Here is a 21,865-nt window from a genome sequence, read left to right as displayed (position 1 = left end):
TGCATTTATAACGAATTGGTTGTGCATAATCTATGTCTTTTTCTTGCGAAACAGCCTTGTAATTGGATTCAACCGTTTTTCTGGCTTTGCAGTAACCGTTGGAGTACTAGCAAGACTGTCAAAACTGGGAGAGGTTTGTAAAAGCAGTTTTTGCAAAACATCCTCCAAAGGTCTGCATTCCTTAAGTTTCTCGTTGATATGTCCTAAATGTCCCTTTTTGTCGACGATTCCCGAGGAAAATTGCTCCCGCTCGAACTCAGACCATCCGCCAGCGGTGAAGTCTGAGGGCAGTTCTGGTTTGTTGAAAAGTTCACATAGCTTGCTTGATTTCACCTCCACAATGGCAGCTTGCTCGAGAAGGTCTTGGAATGTCACGTTCTGTCTAAGGAAAGAGCTGAGATTTGTATCATATAGGTCGGAGCTCGATGATTCAAGTAGACTGCTCAGAAACTCCTGTGAGCCAAAGTCCACATCATCTATCTGGAGCATCTGTGGTTCGCTCGAAATATGCTTCGCACTTGAGGACTTCTTTAGAGACCTCGTCTCGTTGAGACAGTGTATTAGTTGAACCAAAGAATGGTACTTATCAATCAAATATGGGTTGGTGGGCAGCTCAGAAAGAATTGCAGGAGGAACTTCAACAGACAGCCTTGATACCACATCACTCATATCAAGTATCCTCTCTGAAAAGTCCATTTTCCGCCCCGTGAGTTTGTCAAAGTAGTCAATCACCATCTGGTCGTGTTCCTCTAAGAAAGTATTCAATCCAACCATATATGGCTCCTTGTATTCGCTGAATTTTCCTCGGTTGGCCATCATCATCAGAATCTTGGCTACTAACATCAGCGTCCTCTGAGTTCTTCCAGTCTGGTGTTCTTTGGCCAGAAAGAACAATTTGGGGTTCAGCAATGCTGGGCACATGAACCTCAGGAAGATAAACGCTGATAGCGCATTCAAAGGTGTCTTTATATCGTCTGGTTCGACCGAATTCTCAACGTCCTTCCTCAAAAAGGTCAGCTGGTCCTTTATCTGTCTGGGAAGATCATTTGTGGTTGAGTACATCAACTCCCAAAGCTCATTCACGTAGTCTGTCAGGTGACCCAAATTGGTTTTAGCAACGGCATCACCACCGCCAGCTCTAGGGTCCACCTCGCAATCGATGTTCTTGTCACTAATCCTCTGAACAAATGGCCCAATCACCTTCTCGAGGTATTCGTGGCCAACCCGTAAGAAGTACATTTCCAGACATTTAGTGAGAGCTGAATTTCCTCTAAACACGGTATTCAGCGAGTTTGGAGAGGTTGTTTTCGCATTCACTCTGTTCTGGCGAGTCATTGAGTCCAATGGCTTCATCGCCGTCTCCCTCAACGCTGCAAAAAGCTCTGTTTCAATCCCCAGCGACTGAAAGGAATCTAACAGAATACTTGAAAGGGTCTCCAAATCATTGGAAGAAGATTGTAACGTAATCACCATTTCTTGTAAATCTTTTGGAGGTAGACTTCGTAGCATACTCTCAAATATTTTGTAAGCGTTGTGCGGGAGAATGCGAATCTCACCAACGGTCAAAGTGGTATCCAATGACCCAATCTCCAAATTGGAAGATCCTATTATGAGTCTCTTGTCTGTTGATTTGCCGCTTTGAGTCAGATCCACGCGAGACTCTCCCAGTATCACATCGTTCTGAGAGAAAGCCTCGTTCTTGAAACTGCATTTCTTGACGAGAATTCTGGCACTTTCTGTGGAACACGGACATTCCAGCTTGAAATTTTCCTTCCAGAACGGATTCGTTCGGCTTTTCACAATCGCAGTTCGACACCACGTTGCTCCCCAGAAACTCAGCTCGGCATAAAGGCCTGGACCTTCGGAGTTGCTATCGGAAGAGGGAAGAGCAGTCGGAGAAAACTTGGCTTCGGTTACCTCTAATGTCACATGCTTGGAACTTCGCAGTTTCTGATCGGGATTGTGCTGCAAGTAGTAGTGCTCGCGTTTGGCAAAGGCCTTAAGCGTGACGAACCAATCCTCCAAGTCGATGTGGAGAGGAAACTGGATCAACAACCTGGTGATATTTTTGGAGTCCTGCTCCTTCAAAAAAGATTCCCTCACAAGCCTCTGTTTGCTGAGAAATGGATACTCGTTTGGGAACTGCTGGCGTCTCAACTCGTCTATGAAGCCCACAAACAGCGTGTTTGAGTTCTGGAACATCGAATGATCAATCTGTATAATCTCCGACGTGAACAATTGAGAAACATCAACTGAATACAATAAAGAACCATCTCCCTCGTGAAGTAAATTCAATATTCCATCCGATTTCAAGTGGCCCATCACATAGAACCAGTCCTCCTGTAGAGTTGCGTCTGGGGTCTTCAATGGGTACATGGGCACGGCTGGACCTCCGGCAATCTTGATGTGTTTGCTCTTAAAAGGCAAAGGAGCAAACACCTTGAAACGACAAACCAGCAGTTGGTTTCCCTCAACTTTTCCTTGTTCGGTGATCGACATAGCAGGATGCCACTTGGAGGAGAACCCCTCGCGGCCCAGGGATTGCCATGAAGAAAGGACTTTGATGAATTCAATGAAGTCGGTCTTGGGGCCCTGGATATATACTTTGCGTTCAATTAGAACGCAATATTTGTCGAATAAAATCTGAATATTGCACCTTTGCAGCTCGTCTATCAACACCTCAGACCCTGCAAGTAATTTACCATCATTGGTGATACTAACAATAGCAGACTTCCAAGACTCTTCGCTTTTAATGTGAAAACTCCAAGAAAGAACCCTCTCGAATGTTCCTCGGCTCTCCAACTCATTGTTTGTCATGATTGGGGTCGGAATGTGATTCGTTAAGCTGGGGTTGTAAGAGCAATAATTCTCAATTAAACAAGTTGTGGCTCCGCGAAAAAGTCCCACGCGTTTTACACATAGTCCACGACTGTTGAAATCTGGCGGGTGGGCCTCCACTTTTAGGTGAATTTTTGTATGGAAGAAATTCAACTCGTTTGATGTCATCAATAAAAAAACCTACATTCTTGCCTTATATCGTCCATTGCACAACAATAGCTCATAGTACGAAATCATTTAGTAAAGGCATGTGGAGCCTCGCCCTCGGGACCGATAAACTGAGGCTCTCTCCAAGGGCCCACGTCAGAGAGCAGCAGTCCGCCCTCTGCATCGCTCACGTCGGAAGTTCCACCAAACTTGACTGGCAGGTTCTCTGCTGGGATCTGCTTCAACAGTTCTGACTTGTACGAGGATCCCAGAATAAAGATCTTGGAAACGGTGACTGGGTCCAAAAACGGTTTGAACAGTCTGAATGCCGTGGAGAAGCCAAACGGAGCGTTGATCAGGTAAAACTTCCCCATTCTTTCTGGATAATAGTTCTGGCCAATGTAGGAGGCCTCACGGACGTATGACAGAACCTGGGAGAGCGCAGAAAGCGAGATCCCCTTCAGGTCCAACACAGTACATGAGGTCTCGATCAAAAACCCAGCTTTTCTAGAGCATGCGGGCAGTCTGTATTTGACGAAGGACTCGTATTCCCAGACCAGGTTGCGGAGCATTCTATCCTGGGTCGTGATCTCGTACATTTTGTTGATGTTGACGGAACCCAGCTCTTCAACATAAACTGGTCTTCCATCTATGTCGGTCTTGTGGTAGTACTGGGGATAGTACTTAGCCACAAGAGGCTTTTCTTGGTAGTGGAAATCTTCCAATATGGTGTCGGTCCCGAATTCCGCTCTCCATTTTTCACACTGCTCGAACATCTCTTTCGCTTTCATGACATCGAATTTTCTTGCGCGAAGGAAACGCAGCTGGAATAGGTTAGTATATCGAGAAAATACACCAAAATAGCGTAAGCCCAAGCAAAAAAGAGCAGGCCTCAATTTGGAAGAGCTCTAAACGCCAATCAGCACCAATCTCACTTACCAGTGTGGACTCATCCAAACGGAGTGTGAACCCGCTAGCCGACAACAGAGTGCGCAGGTGTTCTATGTCCTGTTGCTGACTTTCGGTCAAATGGCCCGGATAACCCGTACCATCTCCCGGAGGAGTAGCAGTCACTTGGGGGTATGATTCGCTGGAAAAGGTTAATATCTTTTAATGCTGGTAGAAGCAATATGTTGCTGTGTTGTGACACTCACAGTATCTTGTCCTCCTTGTTAAATGTTAGTAACTAGTTCGCCATTTGAACATCAGCGGTCTTCCTCAATTTCTTCTAATATCACTCACAGAAATCCCTGTCGCTTTCAGATCTGACATTGATAGTTTATTCGATTCGTCTATAACTCAGCCTGATGATTACCTGTCCTTTGCTTGAGACTGGCCCACTCAAAAAATGGCATTGCTGCCCTCAACTCATCAGGAGGGTTACCCGTCGAACGCGACACTTATCAGTTTCACGACATTGCACTAGTGACAACTTGACAGTTATCAAAGACCTGTGGTTGCTTCATGTTTTCTGGTTTGAGTTTCAAGGACTCGGTGTTGAGCACCTCCAAAGGGTCTGAGAATGTGCGGTTGTCCTCTGGAAAGACTATTGTTCTGAAGACGCGGCAGCGAGACCGGAGCGTGGATCTCGCGCCTTGTCTGAGTGATAATAACTCCATGGACGTTCTTATGGGGAACCTGGATATTGAAAAAGTAGTCCAGAAGCCCCGTTTTACACCCAAGCCGAAGCGGTTAAAGTCGGATAAAGTTTTGTGGACTGAAAAGTGGAGACCTTCAACGTATCTCGATCTACTTGGCAATGAGAGAATCAATAGACTGACTCTGGAGTGGCTCAGTCAATGGTCCAAGGTAGTGTTCAATACGCCCAATGATATGACAGAGAAAAATCGCGAGCTTGGAGATCCCTATGGAAGACCTCACCGGAAGATTCTTTTGCTGAATGGACCCCCAGGTATAGGCAAGACTTCTATAGCACATGTAATTGCCAAACAGGTGGGCTACGAGGTTCTAGAAATCAACGCCAGTGACGAACGGGCTGGTACCTCCGTGAGAGACAAGATCCGAAACTCTCTTTCTTCGGTGACTTTTAGCGGAAAACCAACATGTTTGGTGATAGACGAGATTGACGGCAGTACAGAGACCGGATTTATCAAGGTTTTATTGGAGATTCTCAACGAGGATGATAGAGCCCAGGTCAAATCCAAGAAGAAGGCGAAATTCCTCATGAGACCCATTATCGCGGTGTGTAATGATCTTTATGCTAGTTGTCTGGAGAAGTTACGTCCTCGTGCTGAGATCATTACCATGAGACACCCCCCTAGAAGAGCCATCAAGGAGAGACTACGAAAGATCTGCAAAGCAGAGTCCCTAGCATTCAGTGATCCCAACCTGGAAGCGGTAGCTGAAACTTGCAATTTCGATATGAGAGGTTGTTTGAATATGTTGCAATTTTCTGGTGGAAGTTCCATCAAAAATGGTGGTGGAAAAGACTTGCAAACGAGTTGGTTTAATCTCGTGAAGACCACATTCACCAGAGATAACTCTCTGAAACTCGGCCAACAGTTTGCACAACTCGAGAAATTACTGCTGGTGAGTGATGAAAAAGTCTTGAATGGATGTTTCAATGCGTATCTCAATGTGGGATATCAGAACATTGATCTTACCAGGTGCGACGCCATGACTGATTGGCTGTATTTTGCTGATGCAGCTGGCAACTTACAGGATAGCTACAGTTCGTTGGCGGTGCTCAAGTTCTATCTTTTATTCAGTGGAACCAGCACCGAGGTCAAAACCAGCAATCTGAGTGAGTTTTACGAAAACAGGCGGAGATATGCTCAAATGCTCAGGTATTTCAACACCGCAGTCAGCATCCCAACCCTGGATCTGGTCAAGTATGTGATACCGTTTGCGTCGTCGATTTTAACGCTGAATTTGAAGGTGAGCATTCACAACATGAAGCCAAACGAAAAAGCAAAGTTGGAAACCATAAAGAACGTTATGAAACAGTTTGGCGTGAAGGTGGAGAGATCGTCCACTGGACTCGAGCTGTATCCTCCGATAGACAGTCTATGCCATTTCAGCGAACAGTCTTTGAGGCAGCACCAACAAAAAAAACAGCCTCTACTTATTCTGTTGAACGAAGAGCGTATTTTGAAGAGAAAGCCAGAGCCCTTGGAAGAACGGCCGACCAAGAGAAATGTTTCAGCCGACTTCTTCAAGAAGCAATATGGAGAGATAGTCGAGGCACCCATCAAAAACAACGAAAACCGGATTTGGGTGAAGTATCACGAGGGATTCTCGGATGCGGTCAAGAAGAACATTCGGTGGAGCGATCTTTTTTGAATGTGAATGGTTTATAACATCAATCCAACGGTAATCCACTATTGTCTATTATGCATTTATGTAAGCATGTAAGAATTATGACCTCATGTTGGTTTCCGGGGAAATTTGGTTAAATTACACTACCCTCATGACCGCACTGATATTCTGACACATATCTTTTTTTTTCTCCATAATCTTTCCGTATCATAGGACTGTGTGCATTCGCTTTGAGATGTCATTCGAAGAAGACTTCCTGAATGAGAATCGTAAGTTTTGAAGACGAACGTTTTGGCTTCTTCGAAATACTAACTGTTCGCAGACATTGAAGAGTTCAAAAACGCTCTTGATTATGAAGACGATAGCTGGAGTTTCTCGCGTTCCCCCTCCATGGTGTCGCTGAATGAAGAACCGATAGAGCTGATTTCCTCCAAAAATGACTGGCTTCCCATTCACAGAAAGATCACCAAGCCGGGGTCGCCCGGCCACAAAAGGCGGAAGAGCTTCTCTGCATACAACAATGTGTTTCAGTCTGGGTGGACGTTCAAATTCTTGAGATTCCCCATTCTCGCGTTCATTTTGCTGTGGATGTTCGTTCTATTCCTTTGTTATTTTGTCGTGAGAATTTACGTGGCGTTTTACGAATTTTTTTTTGCATGGACGGGAGAAAGAAGGAAGCTCAGGGACAGATTGCGCCATTCGGAAAGCTACCAGGAATGGATAGATAATGCGAGGTCTTTGGACAAATTTCTGAAGTATGACCAATGGAGAAAGGATGATCGCTTTTTTTGCTATGATTGGAAGACTGTGCGGCGGATAGTTACTGATCTGGCAGACAGTGTTGAGAAGAAGGATGTTGAAAAGGTGGTGAGCATACTGCAAAACTGTGTCAAAGCTAATTTTGCTAGCACAGAGAATCCCCTCCTTTACTCACAGTGTTACTATGGGACCAAAAAACTGATAGAAATCTATAACAAGCTAGTGGTTGATGCTCTGGAGTTTGTCATAGACGATGAAAGCATGCCTTCTGAAGACAAAAAGGTGTTTTTCAAAGCTCTTTCCAAAAACTTTGGCAAAAGTGCTCTTTGTCTCTCTGGTGGTGCTTGTTTTGCCTACAGTCATTTTGGAATATTAAAGGCATTGATTGAAAACGACGCCATGCCCACTATCGTCAGCGGAACATCAGGAGGTGGTCTAGTCGCTGCCTTGGCCTGTGTCCGCACCAACGACGAGTTAAGACAACTGATAGTGCCTGAGCTCGCAAATAAGATCACGGCGTGTAGTGATCCATTTTCGGTTTGGTTCAAACGGTGGTGGAAGACTGGTGCTAGGTTTGACCCGGTTGATTGGGCGAAAAAGTGTTCTTGGTTCACCATGGGAAGCCTGACTTTCAAAGAAGCTTATGAACGAACTGGAAAGATTCTCAATATCAGCACGGTTCCAAGTGACCCCCATTCGCCTGTGATATTGTGTAATCATATTACATCTCCAGATTGTGTGATCTGGTCCGCTCTTCTGGCTAGCTCAGCGGTTCCCGGTATACTTCCACCGGTTGTTCTGATGAGCAAACGTAGGGACGGTTCCATCACCTCGTTCTCGTTTGGAAGCAAATGGAAAGATGGAAGTTTGAGAACTGATATACCCGTGGAGGCATTGAATACATACTACAATGTGAAGTACTCGATAGTGTCCCAAGTTAACCCGCATATATCGTTGTTTTTCTATGCTCCAAAGGGTTCTGTTGGGCGGCCTGTGTCCAGGAGAACGGGGACGATCGGTTTGAGAGGTGGTTTCATTGGTGCTGCACTGGAGAACCTTCTGAAGCTAGAGATCACCAAATGGCTGAAACTGATTAGAGACTTTGATTTGCTTCCTCGTATAATGGACCAAGATTGGTCGAACATCTGGCTCCAACGATTTAGTGGGACAGTTACTTTATGGCCGAAAATCAAACTGGGAGATTTCAGGTATATTCTTAGTGATCCTACTCCAGAGAGACTGGAGAAGATGATTGCAAGTGGAGAGCTATGTGCCTATCCCAAGCTATTGTTCATCAAACATAGACTGGCCATAGAAAGAGCCATAGAGCGTGGAAGAAGAGAAGTTAGAAAACAAAGCGGCAGGAAGTCCAGAGGTAATACAATGGAACAGGGTGTGGCAGGCGTGGATCTTACAGCTCAGTTCTCGCAGTTATCTGAATCACCTTTTGATAACTCAGATTTGGATGGGCATGGAAATGTTAGTTTCGAAACTCGATTCCATGATGATGATGATGAAGATACCGACACAGACGAACCTCAAAGCTACTATGATGATGACAGTGATCGTTCGGAGGAAGAGAAGACTCCCAGTGTTCCACATACGTCTATCACGAATAGGTTATCACGCCGCGCGAGTTCATGGTGGTAGCATAAAGGTGATAGAAGCGTGACAAAACAACGAGACAAAGATGGAATATTAGTTGGAAGGATGATGTTAAATGACAATGGTAATATATAGGGACAGTTTTTTGAGTTCGGCTTCAATTGAAGGTTTTTTTAGGAGTTTGGTCATTTATCGTGTAATCTAAGATTTTTCAAAAAAGTCACCAAAATAGTGGCCCTTCTCAGCAAATGTTGAGCAGATAACTTTTGCATGAATGTTGCTTTCAATGAGTATTAAGCTTTCAATTTAATATCATCAAACTCAGTTGATTTGACCTAAGCCATATATTCAATTTCCTAGTTATATTCAACCCGAACAGTTTGAATCAAATTCACGGTCTTAGTATGGCGCATGGCACGTGACTAGAAATTTCAATACTCAACTGCTCTTTCAACTACTCCACATATTTTTCACTCCTCTCAAGTATCACCATTTTTAACAAATTCAATGACAGAAATTCAAAACTATTTGCTAGACATAGAGGGAACGGTCTGTCCAATTACTTTTGTGAAAGACGAGTTATTTCCGTTTTTTCTTAAAGCACTCCCTTCTCTATTGAGCAAATACCAATACCCACTCCAACACAACGACTCAGATGCTGCTCTTCAAACTCTGTCGAAGTTTCCAGAAGACTTGACAGAATCTTACGATAAAATTCTTGCCCATCTCAATGACTTGGTTGCAAGGGACATCAAGGACCCTCTATTGAAGCAACTGCAAGGATTGGTCTGGCAGGCAGGATATGACAGTGGAGAGATCAAGTGTCCTGTGTACGAAGATGCCATAATTGCGATCAACAGATGGACTTCCGAAGGAAAGAAAGTGTTTATCTATTCATCAGGATCTGTCAAAGCGCAAAAACTTTTGTTTGGCCATACTTTGGAGAACGGAAAAAGCGTTGATCTGAACCCATTAATCTCTGGATACTTCGACACTCTTAATGCGGGTATGAAGAATGAGACAACCAGTTATACAAAGATCCTGGAAGAAACAGGACTTACGGCTGAAAACGTTCTCTTTCTGAGCGACAATGTCAATGAAGTGAGAGCGGCTTTCGATTCTGGCATGCACTCGATAATAGTGTGCAGACCTGGGAATGCTGAGTTGAGCGAGGATGATAGGAATAAATTCAAGTCAATTGATGATTTCAGCGGTTTGGTATGAATAATGAAAAGTTTGAAATGGCAGGAAACTTGGAAATCACTTGACACTTAGAAACTGGCAATAATATAAAAATTAGTGTAAGCTTAGGAATTCATGATGGTGTAGGTCTGATCTTCCTGTGGATGAACATTAAGAGGCATAGCAGACTTGGTAGTCGTTGGAAACTTCACCGTACCTGAAATATGGCTGGCTTGCAACCACCATGCTAACACGATGACCGAGTATCCGCTTCCAATGCAGAATCAAGGTAATTACTTTTTGAACTTAATAACAAAACCAATTATATCCAACCTTCAATCGTTTTCATAGGAATCTGCGTGTGCGGCCACAATTTGATTAAGTACACACCATGGCATTAAGATGACATGGTTTGGATAAGGAGATTCGAACTTGTAAGTCCAACCTTTTTATACTCCTATTTAAGCTTGCAAACTCCACCAGATCAAACCTATCTTGTACATATCTGCATCTGTGGTTTCATCAAGAGTATTGGAAACTCGGATTTCGGTCAATTAGTGTTACTGATAACGCCTGCGAAATGGCTCCGATAACCATGCCTCCGCATGATTCGCCTGTCATACGAAAACATTTCGACGAGAGGTTGACGACTCGAATAAGCAGCATCCAGTCATTCCAATCTCAGCCAGAGGATGTGGATTTCCAAAAAGTAAGTCGAAACACACAAAACGGTCATGGCGATACCGAAGACGTGATGCAATGGTTGAAGCTTAAGAAGCTAGGCGGTTCGATTTACAACGAGGAATTCAGAATTGAGCATGGAGAGCCCACTTGTGCTGCTTATGCAAACATTGTGGCAATTGGGATGTCAAAAGGGTGTATAGCTATTTGTGACCAGAGGCAGAACATTACAGCCATTTTGGGAACAGGCCCAGTCGCATCTCAGATAGGCCAAGTTGTATCCGTCCAGTTATCGGCAGATACGACGTTTTTGGCTGCTGGATATTCGTCTGGAACGATTCTGTTATGGCAACTTTCCAAGCCGTCAAGACCAGCTCTTATCATCAAACCGCAACAACCAGGGTCGAATGGCGATGGCCATAAGGAGAATTCTGCCGTCTTGCAAATACAGTTTCTGGGAAAACGTCATACTGGATTGATTTCAAGCGACAGCCATGGTGAGTTGGTGTACCACAATGGATACTCCAACTTACTTGGATTGCAGTGCAATTCGCGATCCATAATCTCTGGAGAGAGCACGAGCAACGAGTCCATCATCTTGCAATGCTCTGTTCTACCTCTGGGAACTTCCATTCAACCAACCGATGGGACTGGAGTTGTTGCACTTTGCACTGTGAGTTCAGTTGTAGTGATGTCTACACATCCGTATGTCAGAATTCATGCAAAGATCAAAAGACCCCAGAGCTCGAGCTTGGATTTGAAGCCCACGGCCTGTGTGGCATGGCTGCCAGCTCTGAGGGAAGCAAATGGTCAGAGCTCAAGGGCTCTGCTAGCATATTGTTTTTCCAAAACTTTGCATGTTGTTGAGCTTGCAACTGAGACTTTTGTGGATAAAGAAGGTCATGATAGTCTGGATTTAAGGCTGGAGCACCACAGACGATGGGAGGGCCAAGAGGCCATAGTTTCAGTGAATTGGGTTAATTCCAGATTGTTAGCACTGTTAACTACAAGCTCACAGATTGTCTTCCTTGATCGTTCAAAGATGAATGTCGCTGCGGTGGTTGATTGTGTTTCCCGTCATATCAAACCGTTGAGTGTTTCCCTTGGCCATGGAGGAGTCTTGCATGATTACTATTACAGTGCCTTTCAGGTATATAAGGGGAAAATTTTTGTTTTGGGAAAATACGATTTCTACTTGGGAACTCTTGAGAACTGGGCAGATAATCTGATGATGTTGCTTCGTGAAGGAGACTACATTGGTGCTTTGGAAGTTGCGAGCAAGCAATATTCCGGGGAGTGCGATCTAGCGATACGAGGTCTCCCAAAATCAGCAGAGCAAAGACATCTGTTGGTAACCCCTCATATAAAGGGCATAATAGCTGCTTCTACCGACCACATCTTTGTCGACCATCCAGTGGGATTAGATTCGTCGAACCAATTCTATCACAAATTTCTCTCCACAGCACTCCAAACGCTAATAGCGATGAATAGCGAACCAGCAGATTATGAGCATATGTTTGAGAAGTACGCCGAAAACGGTCTGGAAGCGATTTTCTACGATGTTTTGGAGGCATATATCCTAGATGGGAAGGTGGTTTCGCTTGCACCTACTATATTGAAGGGACTAGTTGAAACATACATTGCCCAGGGAAAGACTCTGGTTCTTGAAGAGATAATATGTCTTTTGGACATCAGAACGTTGGACATTGACTTAACGATATCTCTATGCAAGAAACATGGTTTGAAGGATATTCTGATATATATTTGGAATGTCTTGCTCAACGACTACATTTCTCCATTGATGGATCTGATGAAAGAATCTAGCCAAGTGACAAATGCAAGTGAAAGAGACATATATTCATATATTGGCTACATTCTTACAGGGAGACAGTATCCAACCGAAAAGCCAATGGATTATAGAAAGGAGTATTCTGCTAAAAGAAGTCTTTACTATATTCTTCTGAACGGAACAGCAGTATCATGGCCGGAGAACTCACCTAAAGTTCACATGACTGAGGACCTGACCAACGAACCTGCCTTTCCATACTTTTGTTTCCTTCTTAAATTAGATTGCTTCAGCATGCTGGGAGCTCTGAACGAAGCGTTTGAAGACACTTCGTTAAACGACGACGACGAGGGAGACGAGGAAAAACTCTTGAATTTCGATGTCATGGGAATGAACTTGGTTAAAAACTCCGCTTTCAAGGTTACTAGGCAGTATGTCGTTGATATTCTCCTGGGAGTGTTCAGAAGCAACGAATTCTCCAAAGAAGATCACTTTTATTTGGGAATTTTCATAGCCAGAAACTTCCCTAAATACTACCAGTTCCTGCGAATCTCAGATAGCGTGTTGCAAGATGTGATCAAGAAGCTATGCTTTCCACCGGTAAAGAACCTCCAAGAAGAGGCAGAGTTTGCTCTTCGAAGCCTATTGTCGGTTTACCACCCACCAAGTATCGATGAACTGGGAAGCCTTTTTGAGTCGTCAGGTTATTACAGAGTGCTATTCACTGTTTATCGTTCAGAGAAGAAAATGCTGAAATTCTTGCAACTGTGGAACAAATTGTCTTCTATTGGAATGAGCGAACTATTACCTACTGAGATTTTCAAGTCCACTTCTGAATTGTTGACCAATTGCTTTGAAATCGTCAAATCGGACAACCGCGAAGAGCAGAGTGTTATAGAGTTTGTGAAAGAGCATTTCAAATCTTTCTTGAACGAAGACCCAGAGGCTTTGGCTGCCGTTCTCAACCAATATGCTCCCGGCCTGCACAACGAGTGCACATCAGAAGAAGTGAGCGACGAGAAGAAATATGAGTATCTTCGCTATCTATTTGGACTGGAGAAGCTCAGTAAATTAACCCAACCGCTACCGCTAGAGTTGAAAAAACTTTATGTCAAATTACTTGCCAAGTTTGATCACAATGCACTTACGGAAGAGGTGTTGGGTGGTAGATTCAAGGATATTGATCTCGACGAAGTGGCATCGAATCTCCGGGCCGCTGGAGCAACCAAGGCCGTTGTCCAGTTGTATGTGATCAATTCGAAGCCAAAAGAGGCGGTGAAACTCATCCTTCAGTTAATGGAGTCCAAGGGTAATGAATTGGTGATAGCTCAGGATGAGCGTAGCATCAAGGCTATAGAAGGAGAGCTGTTCGATGATCTCAGACAGGGTATCCTTCTGAGCAAAAACTTGACCACAGAGAGAGTGAAGGGCTCAACTGGCCAGACTCTGACTCCTGTGGAGAAAATGCTTCTCAGGTTTTTGGAAGTTCCCGTGAAGATATTCAAATCAGCTCACGAGGATGCCCCTGGAGTAGCACTTCAAGTAGCTCAGAGATTGATGCAAGAGGCCTTCGTCAGCCTAATCGACCTCTACTACAATAGTGTTGGACCCTCGGATGAAGAGACCGAAGGATCATTCCTGCGTATATTCTCCGAGTTCTTGAACCGGTCGTCTGCTAAGGTGACTACTCTGGGGGACGTGAGACAGGTGGTGAAGAGTGTTTATGCTGCATACTCCTATGAAAGAGAGATTATACGGCACGTGTTGATTCTGGTGAATGGAGACATATTCATTGATATGGAGCATCTAAACAGACTGAATTCGTCTGGATGGACGACAAAAAACTCTGAGTGTGAGATCTGCGGGAAGAAACTGTGGGGTCATGGATTGAACCGTGAGGTCTACGAGTTGTGGGCTGAAAATAGAACTGGCGGGGATGCGAAGGTCGATAATGTTGAAGATGGTGACCACAATCTAAGATCCAGCATCATCTCCTTCAAATGTGGTCATGGCTACCATAGGTCATGTTTGAGAGAAATGGGAAGCAGCCATTGTATAATAGACCAGTCTGAATGAGCTCAGGTAGTGTACGATTCTGAAATATCGATGAGTAGTGTACTGTACCAAGTTTTGAGACCTGCCTTTGTGGCCAGAACGGGTAAAGGGCGATCCCGGCTTAACCATAATCAAGGCTATCGGTTCGATCAATTGAGCTTTGAATTCAGTTTAAACTCCATCCAGTTGAAGTCACCAATTCTGCAGAATCTCTGAGGAATTTTCAGCTTGAACTGAGATTGAGGGACGAAAAAGGAATACGCATCTAGGCCCGTACAAGCCGGTCTAAAACACCATGTCTGACAACGAGACAGGAGACACATCCACGGATGTTTTCCATGATGCAAAAGCGAATGTGACAGGCGAGGAAGTAACGCAAGATAAGACTGAGAGTGAAACTGTTGATAAGGATGAGGCATTCAAAGACGTGGTATCTGCTGAAGCCGAAGAGTCCCATGAGACTGGATCCTTGGAACCTGCCATTGAAAGTGTGGAAGTCGAAGAGGGTGATAATGACACAGCCACTATCAAATCTTCAAAAGCCGACATTCCTGTCGAGGGAACTCGAACCGAGGAAACAGACGGCACGATAACTAGTAAGGTTGAGACTGAGACAGAACAGCCCGCTGAACATCGTGAAGTCATCGCTAATCAGATACAAGAAGAACATGAGAATTACCCCAATGAAATCATAGATGATGATGCTGAACGTGTCGTTTCTCCTGTTGAGGAAGTACAACAGCTATCGACATCATCTGCGCCTGCACCGGCACCTGAAGCGGCACCTGAAGCGGCACCAGCCGAGGTGCTTGACGACCCACAGGAGTCAATTGTTTCGTCATTTGACTCTGCTTCCATGGTGAAACACAGCGAAGAGATACCACCCCTTCCACTAAGAGATCAGCCCGTTTATATCAACATGGAGGATGCTGTGGAGCCGAAGGCTGCTGTCAAGTCATTCAAGCAATGGTTCAACCTGAAGCTGAAGAGTGTGAATAATTCTCGTGAGGTTCTAACTCCCGCGACGACGTTGGATCAGGAGGAGTTCCTCAGAGAGCTTGGAGACATTGAGAATTTTGACTTGCTGGTCAGTCGGCTGAACAGAAACAACCGTGATTTGTTCTCCAAGTCTGATAAGGATAGACAGGTTCTCAATACAGGCGCTACGACTCTGCGCATGACCTTTAACGAGATCAAGACCGGGATACAATACACCAACAATGAGTCGCTTATCAAGTCTATTGACTGGGAGTTCTGGTCGCTTGTGTGTAACGATTACACAGAGGTGGTGAATACTCGTCACGACCAACTCATTGAGAACATCACCGATGGCATACCCAAGGAACTCAGGGGGATGGTCTGGCAGCTGATGACGAATTCCAAGAGTTTTTCGCTGGAAGAGCTGTATAGGACCCTGAAACTTGAGGACAGTCCCTTTGAGAAGGCTATAAAGAGGGACTTGGCACGTACCAGTTTCGTGACTACCTCGGAGGTGAAGAACAAAATCGACGATCTATACGAAGTGATCAAGACCTACTCGGTGTTTGATCCTGAGGTAGGATATACACAGGGAATGGCCTTTATCACAGTTCCCCTATTGATGAACATGGGTAGTTCCGAGGCCTTCTGTATGCTGGTGACACTTATGAAGAACTACGGGTTTAGAGAGCTTTTCATGCCTTCAATGACAGGTCTCCACTTGCTGTTATACCAGTTTGACAGAATACTAGAGGATATTGCTCCCGATCTGTTCTCGTACTTGCAGAGATCAGGAGTCAGATCAAGCATGTATGCTACCCAGTGGTTTTTAACTCTCTTTGGATACAAATTTCCGCTGGACATGGTGCTAAGGATCTTTGATATTGTCATTGCTGAAGGCCTTCAATCTGTGCTGAAGTTTGCTGTGAATTTGATGCTGAAGTCAAAAGATCACATCCTTCAGCTGAAGTTTGATGATCTTGTTTCGTTCCTGAAGGAAAAGCTGTTCTACTACTACTTGATCAAAACTGACATAGTTCAAGAGGAAAGCAATCCTTCTCTGATGACCGGATTCCAGAGAGAACTTAAAAGCATTACCCTGGAGAGTTACAGGTTGGACGATTTTGTGAGGGATGCAATGAAGGTGGAGCTCTTGCCATTGAACTTGAAAAGATACGAGGCCGAATACGAAGAGATACACAGATTGGAGACGGAAAGAGAAGAAGAGATGGAGACTTTGAGAACGTCCAACGGCCAACTGACTAGGGAAATACGCAAACTTGAGTCTGCCTATGCCGTTTTGAACAGAGAACATGTTGATGTGGCTAACGAGATGATACAGGGCAAAGTGCTCATAGCCAACCTGCAAGACGAGAACAAATCCCTGGAGGCCGAGGTTGCTGATTTAAATCTTCGTGTTGCGTCTCTGGAGAAGGAACTTAGCGAACAGAAGCCCGACAGAAAGGGCTCGGCCACCTCGATGAGCAGTGGAGTTGAGCTGAGTTCCAACCTGGAGATGGAAGTGAAGAAGACGATGGAACGCAATCTGGAGGTGATGGAGGAAAACAGAGGCCTTGAGGAGCAATTGAGTTTGCTGGAGGGTGAGTACGACTCGCTCAAGAAGGAGCTTGAGGAACTCAAGATCACTCACAAAGATCTGAAGCATCGCTGGGGTTCATTGAGGAAGGTCTTTGGAGAATGAAGTGGGAAATTTTTGACTGCTAGTTGATATTGAGGCGATATGAAGTCATAGTGAATACGAAGCAGGAACCGTAGTGAATGTCAAGCTGTAGTTAATATTGAGGCATAGACAATGCTGAGACAGAGTCCATCACTACCAGTCAAAATGGCTAGTCATTTATATCGGTCATCACTTTCAAAGTCGATATCATTTTTCGATATCAAGACATAATATATGCAAGAGAAGCAGTTGGCCTTGGCCTGATTAATGGCACAATGACAATTGGCAGTCAATCTGCAGATGGGGCTCATGAACTCAGAAAGCTTTGAAGATGACCATTCATCACCAACCAAAAACCGAACAAGCCAAAATCCTTGAAAATGTTTGCATTTGCCAAGAAACTGGTCAATCAACTTGAACAACAGGCCACTGAGCAGATTTCCAATCTTTCGCTCAATTCCCATGAGGCAGACACGTATTTCAAGCAGAAGGGCTCGGGATGGGGTCTGAGAGTACTGAGTGTGGAACGTGGATCTATATGTGCCAACCACGGATTCGAGTCCTGGTTTGACTTCATAGTTGGTGTGAATGACTACGAGATCAACCTTCTGATTGGCGGAGCCGACTCGGAAGAAAACGTTGCTGTTGGCAAAGTTGACTACACAAGGCTGCTGGGCTTTCTAAAGAATCTGGTCGATAATCTCCAGCCAATAAGGTTCCAGGTGTGGAACGCAAAAGGCGGAACTTTGAGGACGATTACAGTTCCTTCAGAGGAAATTGTCAACTCTGGGATTGCAAAGACCTCAGAATTGGATGACGTTAGCTTGGAGAAACCGTCCAACGAGGGAGTCGTCAAGAACGATGCTTTCAAGAAGCTGGGAATGTCTTTGCAATATGCACCTCTTGAAGCGGCTACCTATGTGTGGCATGTGCTGAATGTCAAGGCCAACTCGCCTGCCTACCAGGCTGGGCTTTTGCCAGGAGCAGATTATATCATTGGATCCCAAGATGGACTGCTGGCTACTGGTGGTGAGGATCTTTTGGGCAAAGTGATAACATCGTTGTATCTTCGTTCCAAGTCCCAAGACGAGAAGAAAAGTCAGCTTTCTGTTATTCTTTATGCTTACAACCATGATTTTGATATCGTGAGGCCGGTGACCATCTATCCCAACGAGGAGTGGGGTGGTGGAGGACTGCTTGGATGCGATGTTGGATATGGTTTGCTCCACCGTTTGCCTGAAGTGTTTGGGAAATTTGGTGAAGCGAAAAGTGGCGATTCCGATGAGGAAATGAACTACAACGATTTTAGTCCTGGAACAACAATGTTTGCAACTCCCGGCGAGACCAAACCAACTACGTCGTCACCATTAACGTCCCAGACGTTTGTTCCTGCCTCGGTGGCACCTCCTCCTCATTCCAGCAAGTCCAAGCGTAAGCCCAAACATGTTGCAAACGATCTAAGCTCTTATTTCGAGGAGGAGACAAAAAAGTCGAAGGAAATGGATGGCAGTAAAGCGGTGACTTCTCATGGAGACATTCCACCTCCTCCATCAGTTCTTGCACATAGTGAGGAACATGAATAATGTGAATAATATGAATAACCGAAAAACATACTGAAATGCATGGTGAATCAGGTAGCGGACTTGATTGTAGGGTGGGCCATAAACCGGACTGCAAACCATGGTGAACTACATGTACATCTCAGAGTAAACTATCCACTCAGTTTAACTGCATAATTGTTCAAAACCAAAATCGCATTAAATTAAATAAACTCCTGACTGAGTCCTCACCAAAGCTCAGAACTTCAACTAACCCAAGAACCTCAGTGCACCTAGGATCACGCCTAAATCTCATCTGAATCTAAAACTAGGTCCATAATAAGAACAAAAGCTAAATCCTCGACTTCAGCAACGACCTCATCTGCTTAAGAAAACTGCCAAACTCGTGGCTGCTCTTCAACTCACTGATAATACCATCCACCTCCTCCTTTGGAACCTTGGGATTGCAATTCTTCACACAGTAATCATCATGAAGCGTCAAGACAAAAGATACCTCTCTATCATAATCACTTGCGTCAATGTTGTTCATAAAAAATTGAAGTTCGTCCTCCTCTTCCATGGCTTCTATCCTCAGTCCAAGCAGCGATTGATATTTCGACTGGAGAACGGTGTTCACTCCCTTCTGCATTTTCACATCATTTTGCTTTTGTAACAGTTCTTTTTCGAGTGAATCTATTTGCGGATCCAAACTTCTTGATTGTTCGACCGAATTCACCATCTGAGCCTTGAGAGAGTCGATGTGACCGCGTAGCTCCTCCACTTCGGCTTGTTTAGCGAGCCATTCCTTCTCGAGTTTTTGGGCCTTTGAATCACGCTCAGATTTGAGACTTTGATGCTGAGCCTTTACAGCTTCGATTTGCGTGCGGGTGCTCTGCTGTGCTGTTTGTATTCTGCGTAGCTCATCATGGCCTCTTCTTATCTGTTCCATGAGATTGGTCTTTACACCATCTGCCCAGGAATCCGAAATGGTACGCAGCTTGTCCAGATCATCCGCCGGAAGATCGGTCATGAATTTCGAGTGATCAATCGACATTGTTGGCTAATAGGTGTTGTTGCTGGAACTCGTGTTTGGTGAGATGGTTTGTTTACTTGACGAGTTTTGGTTCAGATCTGGTTTCGCGATGGGGAGTGCACCAGACAAAATCCATATCGGGAAGTCGTCTTCAATCGTATCTGACGAGGGACTGTGTTAGTTTTATTAGTCACCACATTCATCAAAGCCTATGGAGCACTGATTTCTCGGCATGTTTTCAAAGTTTGACCAATCGTTTGCCACAATAGAGTTGAAGAGGGCCCCGTCGTCCCAGGGCATGGCGAGCTGGCAGGGGTCAAATACGCCCACCATCAAGGTGAACAGCTTTGTAGGGATCACCTGCAAATCGAGACATGGGTGTTTGTCCTGTCGGTCGAAACAGTGAGTGAAAATTGTGACTTTTGACCTTGTTATGCTATAGAACTAACGAAGGACAGCAAAAAATGCGACGAAGAGTACCCGATCTGCGGATTGTGTCGTAAGAGAAACGTAGAGTGTGCATGGGGCAACAGAAGAAACGCCAAGGTGAAGCAAAATGGCATTTCAAAACCCCAGAAATCGTCCAAAGATACGAAGCTGAGCCAGCAACAGAACTATAGTTCCAATTCAAGAATTACCGAAGCTCGTGGAGTGGAAGTGCCATCTCCATCGCCAAAAACCGAGCCCATTAAGGATGCTAATAATGAGGAGATGTCTCTTTCGCCATTCCTGGAACTTCCACATAGTGAGGATGAGACTCTGGCCATCACATACTCTCCAGGAAGACAGAATCAGCTTCAAGAGATTTTCCAGTTTTTGGAGCGGAATCCGTCGTTTCCTTCGCCCTCGAGCTCAAGACTAGAGCTCTACGAGTCACTGCATACAGAGCCCGAGAGATTCACCACCATGGACGAATCTCAGGTGGTTGAGAACCAGAATATGACTGATAAAGAGCTGTTGAATCTCGCAATCGAAGAGATGAGGTCACCAGGGAGCTCTATGCATTGGAAGCCCTCCTTCCATATCTTATTCCCAGATACCCTCTATACCACTCCCAATAACTCATTGTTGCAAGGGCTGGACGAGAAGGCGATTTTGTGTCTTGATCATTACCGTTCCTACGTTGCAAGGATGATATCTATGAGCATGGACGAAACCAACTTTTTCTTGAAATATTCCATGCAACTGGCCTACTACGATAAGGCCATCCTCCATGGAGTGGTTGCCTGGGGAGGCATGTTTCTACTAGGATCTGGTGATGATGATTCCCGGTGGTACTTGGAAAGTGGACTAGCAATGGCGAGAGAGAAGCTCACCAAAAAGAACCTGGCAACCTCGGATTATATGCTGCTCTTTGCCTCGTACATCATTAGTGTTGGTGCCGAGATATCTACGGGAGATGTCAAGAACTGGTACGGCATATTCCTTCAATTCAAGAGCCTGTTGGATTCGTATGGTGGCATAGTGAAGCTTTGTAATGACCACAAGGGTTCCAACGAAGTGAAGTGGGTGATTTCCAACTTCTTGTTCCATGACGTGATGGCTACCCAGGCCTGGATCTCGGGAACTCTATACCCCATGGAGCAATATGATCTCATCTTCAAGCAAGCCAAAATCCTGGAATCGGACGGGTATGGGCCCGATCCTCTTCAGGGGTGTATGCAAGAGCTTTCGCTGGTAGTTGGTGAAGTTGCGAACGAAAAAGCTCGTCTTTCTCGCTTGAAGTCATGTGGTGGACTCATGGAATCAGACTCCACAGAAACCCACGATTTTCTGGACATTTTTGATGCGGCAGATGAGGCTTATAAAGTCGAAATGGAAGCTGCTTTTCACAGAAATGAGGGCAGAATTGCATCTGCAAAGCCGTCTACTGCTCAATTGCAACATGTTGATGATGCCGATTTGGTGCAGCTCCATCTGGAGGTGTTTGATCTGTACCAGAACTGTCTCAATTTGTACAACCAAATGGTATTCAAAGAGTCTCATCATGGTGATCTGGGGATTCAGATGAAAGTACAACAGTCCATGAAAAGTCTTGGTCGGCTGGTTGGCTCGAAACTCCAGTCTTCGCTCTGTTGGCCGATCCTCATCACGGGACTTGCGTGTGTTACTGAGCAGGATCGCAATTACTTGAAATTATTGTACCAGAGACTTTCCACGGAGTATCCAGTTCGGAATGTCGAGAGAGCCTGGCACTTGCTGGTAAGGTGTTGGAGGACGGCTGCGAAGGATGACATATTTGTGGACTGGTGTGATGAAGTCCAAGTGCTAGGGTGGACTGTGTGTTTTTGCTAAGGATGAAA

At 44.9% G+C, this 21,865-nt stretch overlaps 10 protein-coding genes across 10 annotated transcripts; 7 read left to right on the top strand and 3 right to left on the bottom strand.

Annotated features, from left to right (window-relative positions):
* Window positions 1-30: 30 nt before the first annotated feature.
* On the bottom strand, window positions 31-3,006 carry KUCA_T00005933001 (uncharacterized protein; the record flags this gene model as incomplete). The annotated part of the gene is made up of 1 exon (XM_022604074.1): window positions 31-3,006. The coding sequence occupies one exon, from the start codon at window positions 3,004-3,006 to the stop codon at window positions 31-33; it is 2,976 nt and encodes a 991-aa protein (XP_022461920.1).
* A 65-nt stretch (window positions 3,007-3,071) lies between these two features.
* Window positions 3,072-3,761, bottom strand: KUCA_T00005932001 (uncharacterized protein; the record flags this gene model as incomplete). Its single annotated transcript, XM_022604063.1, has 1 exon — window positions 3,072-3,761. One exon carries the CDS (start codon window positions 3,759-3,761, stop codon window positions 3,072-3,074), a length of 690 nt encoding a protein of 229 aa, XP_022461919.1.
* Window positions 3,762-4,449: 688 nt separating this feature from the next.
* On the top strand, window positions 4,450-6,288 carry KUCA_T00005931001 (uncharacterized protein; the record flags this gene model as incomplete). Its single annotated transcript, XM_022604052.1, has 1 exon — window positions 4,450-6,288. The coding sequence occupies one exon, from the start codon at window positions 4,450-4,452 to the stop codon at window positions 6,286-6,288; it is 1,839 nt and encodes a 612-aa protein (XP_022461918.1).
* A 211-nt stretch (window positions 6,289-6,499) lies between these two features.
* Window positions 6,500-8,673, top strand: KUCA_T00005930001 (uncharacterized protein; the record flags this gene model as incomplete). The annotated part of the gene is made up of 2 exons (XM_022604041.1): window positions 6,500-6,533; window positions 6,587-8,673. 2 exons carry the CDS (start codon window positions 6,500-6,502, stop codon window positions 8,671-8,673), a joined length of 2,121 nt encoding a protein of 706 aa, XP_022461917.1.
* Window positions 8,674-9,135: 462 nt separating this feature from the next.
* Window positions 9,136-9,852, top strand: KUCA_T00005929001 (uncharacterized protein; the record flags this gene model as incomplete). The annotated part of the gene is made up of 1 exon (XM_022604030.1): window positions 9,136-9,852. One exon carries the CDS (start codon window positions 9,136-9,138, stop codon window positions 9,850-9,852), a length of 717 nt encoding a protein of 238 aa, XP_022461916.1.
* Window positions 9,853-10,390: 538 nt separating this feature from the next.
* KUCA_T00005928001 (uncharacterized protein) lies at window positions 10,391-14,353 on the top strand (the record flags this gene model as incomplete). Its single annotated transcript, XM_022604019.1, has 1 exon — window positions 10,391-14,353. The coding sequence occupies one exon, from the start codon at window positions 10,391-10,393 to the stop codon at window positions 14,351-14,353; it is 3,963 nt and encodes a 1,320-aa protein (XP_022461915.1).
* Window positions 14,354-14,627: 274 nt separating this feature from the next.
* KUCA_T00005927001 (uncharacterized protein) lies at window positions 14,628-17,012 on the top strand (the record flags this gene model as incomplete). The annotated part of the gene is made up of 1 exon (XM_022604007.1): window positions 14,628-17,012. The coding sequence occupies one exon, from the start codon at window positions 14,628-14,630 to the stop codon at window positions 17,010-17,012; it is 2,385 nt and encodes a 794-aa protein (XP_022461914.1).
* Window positions 17,013-17,371: 359 nt separating this feature from the next.
* KUCA_T00005926001 (uncharacterized protein) lies at window positions 17,372-18,574 on the top strand (the record flags this gene model as incomplete). Its single annotated transcript, XM_022603996.1, has 1 exon — window positions 17,372-18,574. One exon carries the CDS (start codon window positions 17,372-17,374, stop codon window positions 18,572-18,574), a length of 1,203 nt encoding a protein of 400 aa, XP_022461913.1.
* Window positions 18,575-18,881: 307 nt separating this feature from the next.
* Window positions 18,882-19,583, bottom strand: KUCA_T00005925001 (uncharacterized protein; the record flags this gene model as incomplete). The annotated part of the gene is made up of 1 exon (XM_022603985.1): window positions 18,882-19,583. The coding sequence occupies one exon, from the start codon at window positions 19,581-19,583 to the stop codon at window positions 18,882-18,884; it is 702 nt and encodes a 233-aa protein (XP_022461912.1).
* Window positions 19,584-19,794: 211 nt separating this feature from the next.
* Window positions 19,795-21,857, top strand: KUCA_T00005924001 (uncharacterized protein; the record flags this gene model as incomplete). The annotated part of the gene is made up of 2 exons (XM_022603974.1): window positions 19,795-19,964; window positions 20,021-21,857. 2 exons carry the CDS (start codon window positions 19,795-19,797, stop codon window positions 21,855-21,857), a joined length of 2,007 nt encoding a protein of 668 aa, XP_022461911.1.
* Between the last annotated feature and the right edge of the window lie 8 nt (window positions 21,858-21,865).

The sequence above is a fragment of the Kuraishia capsulata genome, genomic scaffold (assembly GCF_000576695.1).
Source record: "Kuraishia capsulata CBS 1993 genomic scaffold, Kuraishia_capsulata_scaffold_7, whole genome shotgun sequence".
NCBI classification, from domain to species: domain Eukaryota; kingdom Fungi; phylum Ascomycota; class Pichiomycetes; order Pichiales; family Pichiaceae; genus Kuraishia; species Kuraishia capsulata.
The sequence above is the reverse complement of the archived record's forward strand: the minus strand, read 5'-3'. Positions and strand labels throughout refer to the sequence as shown.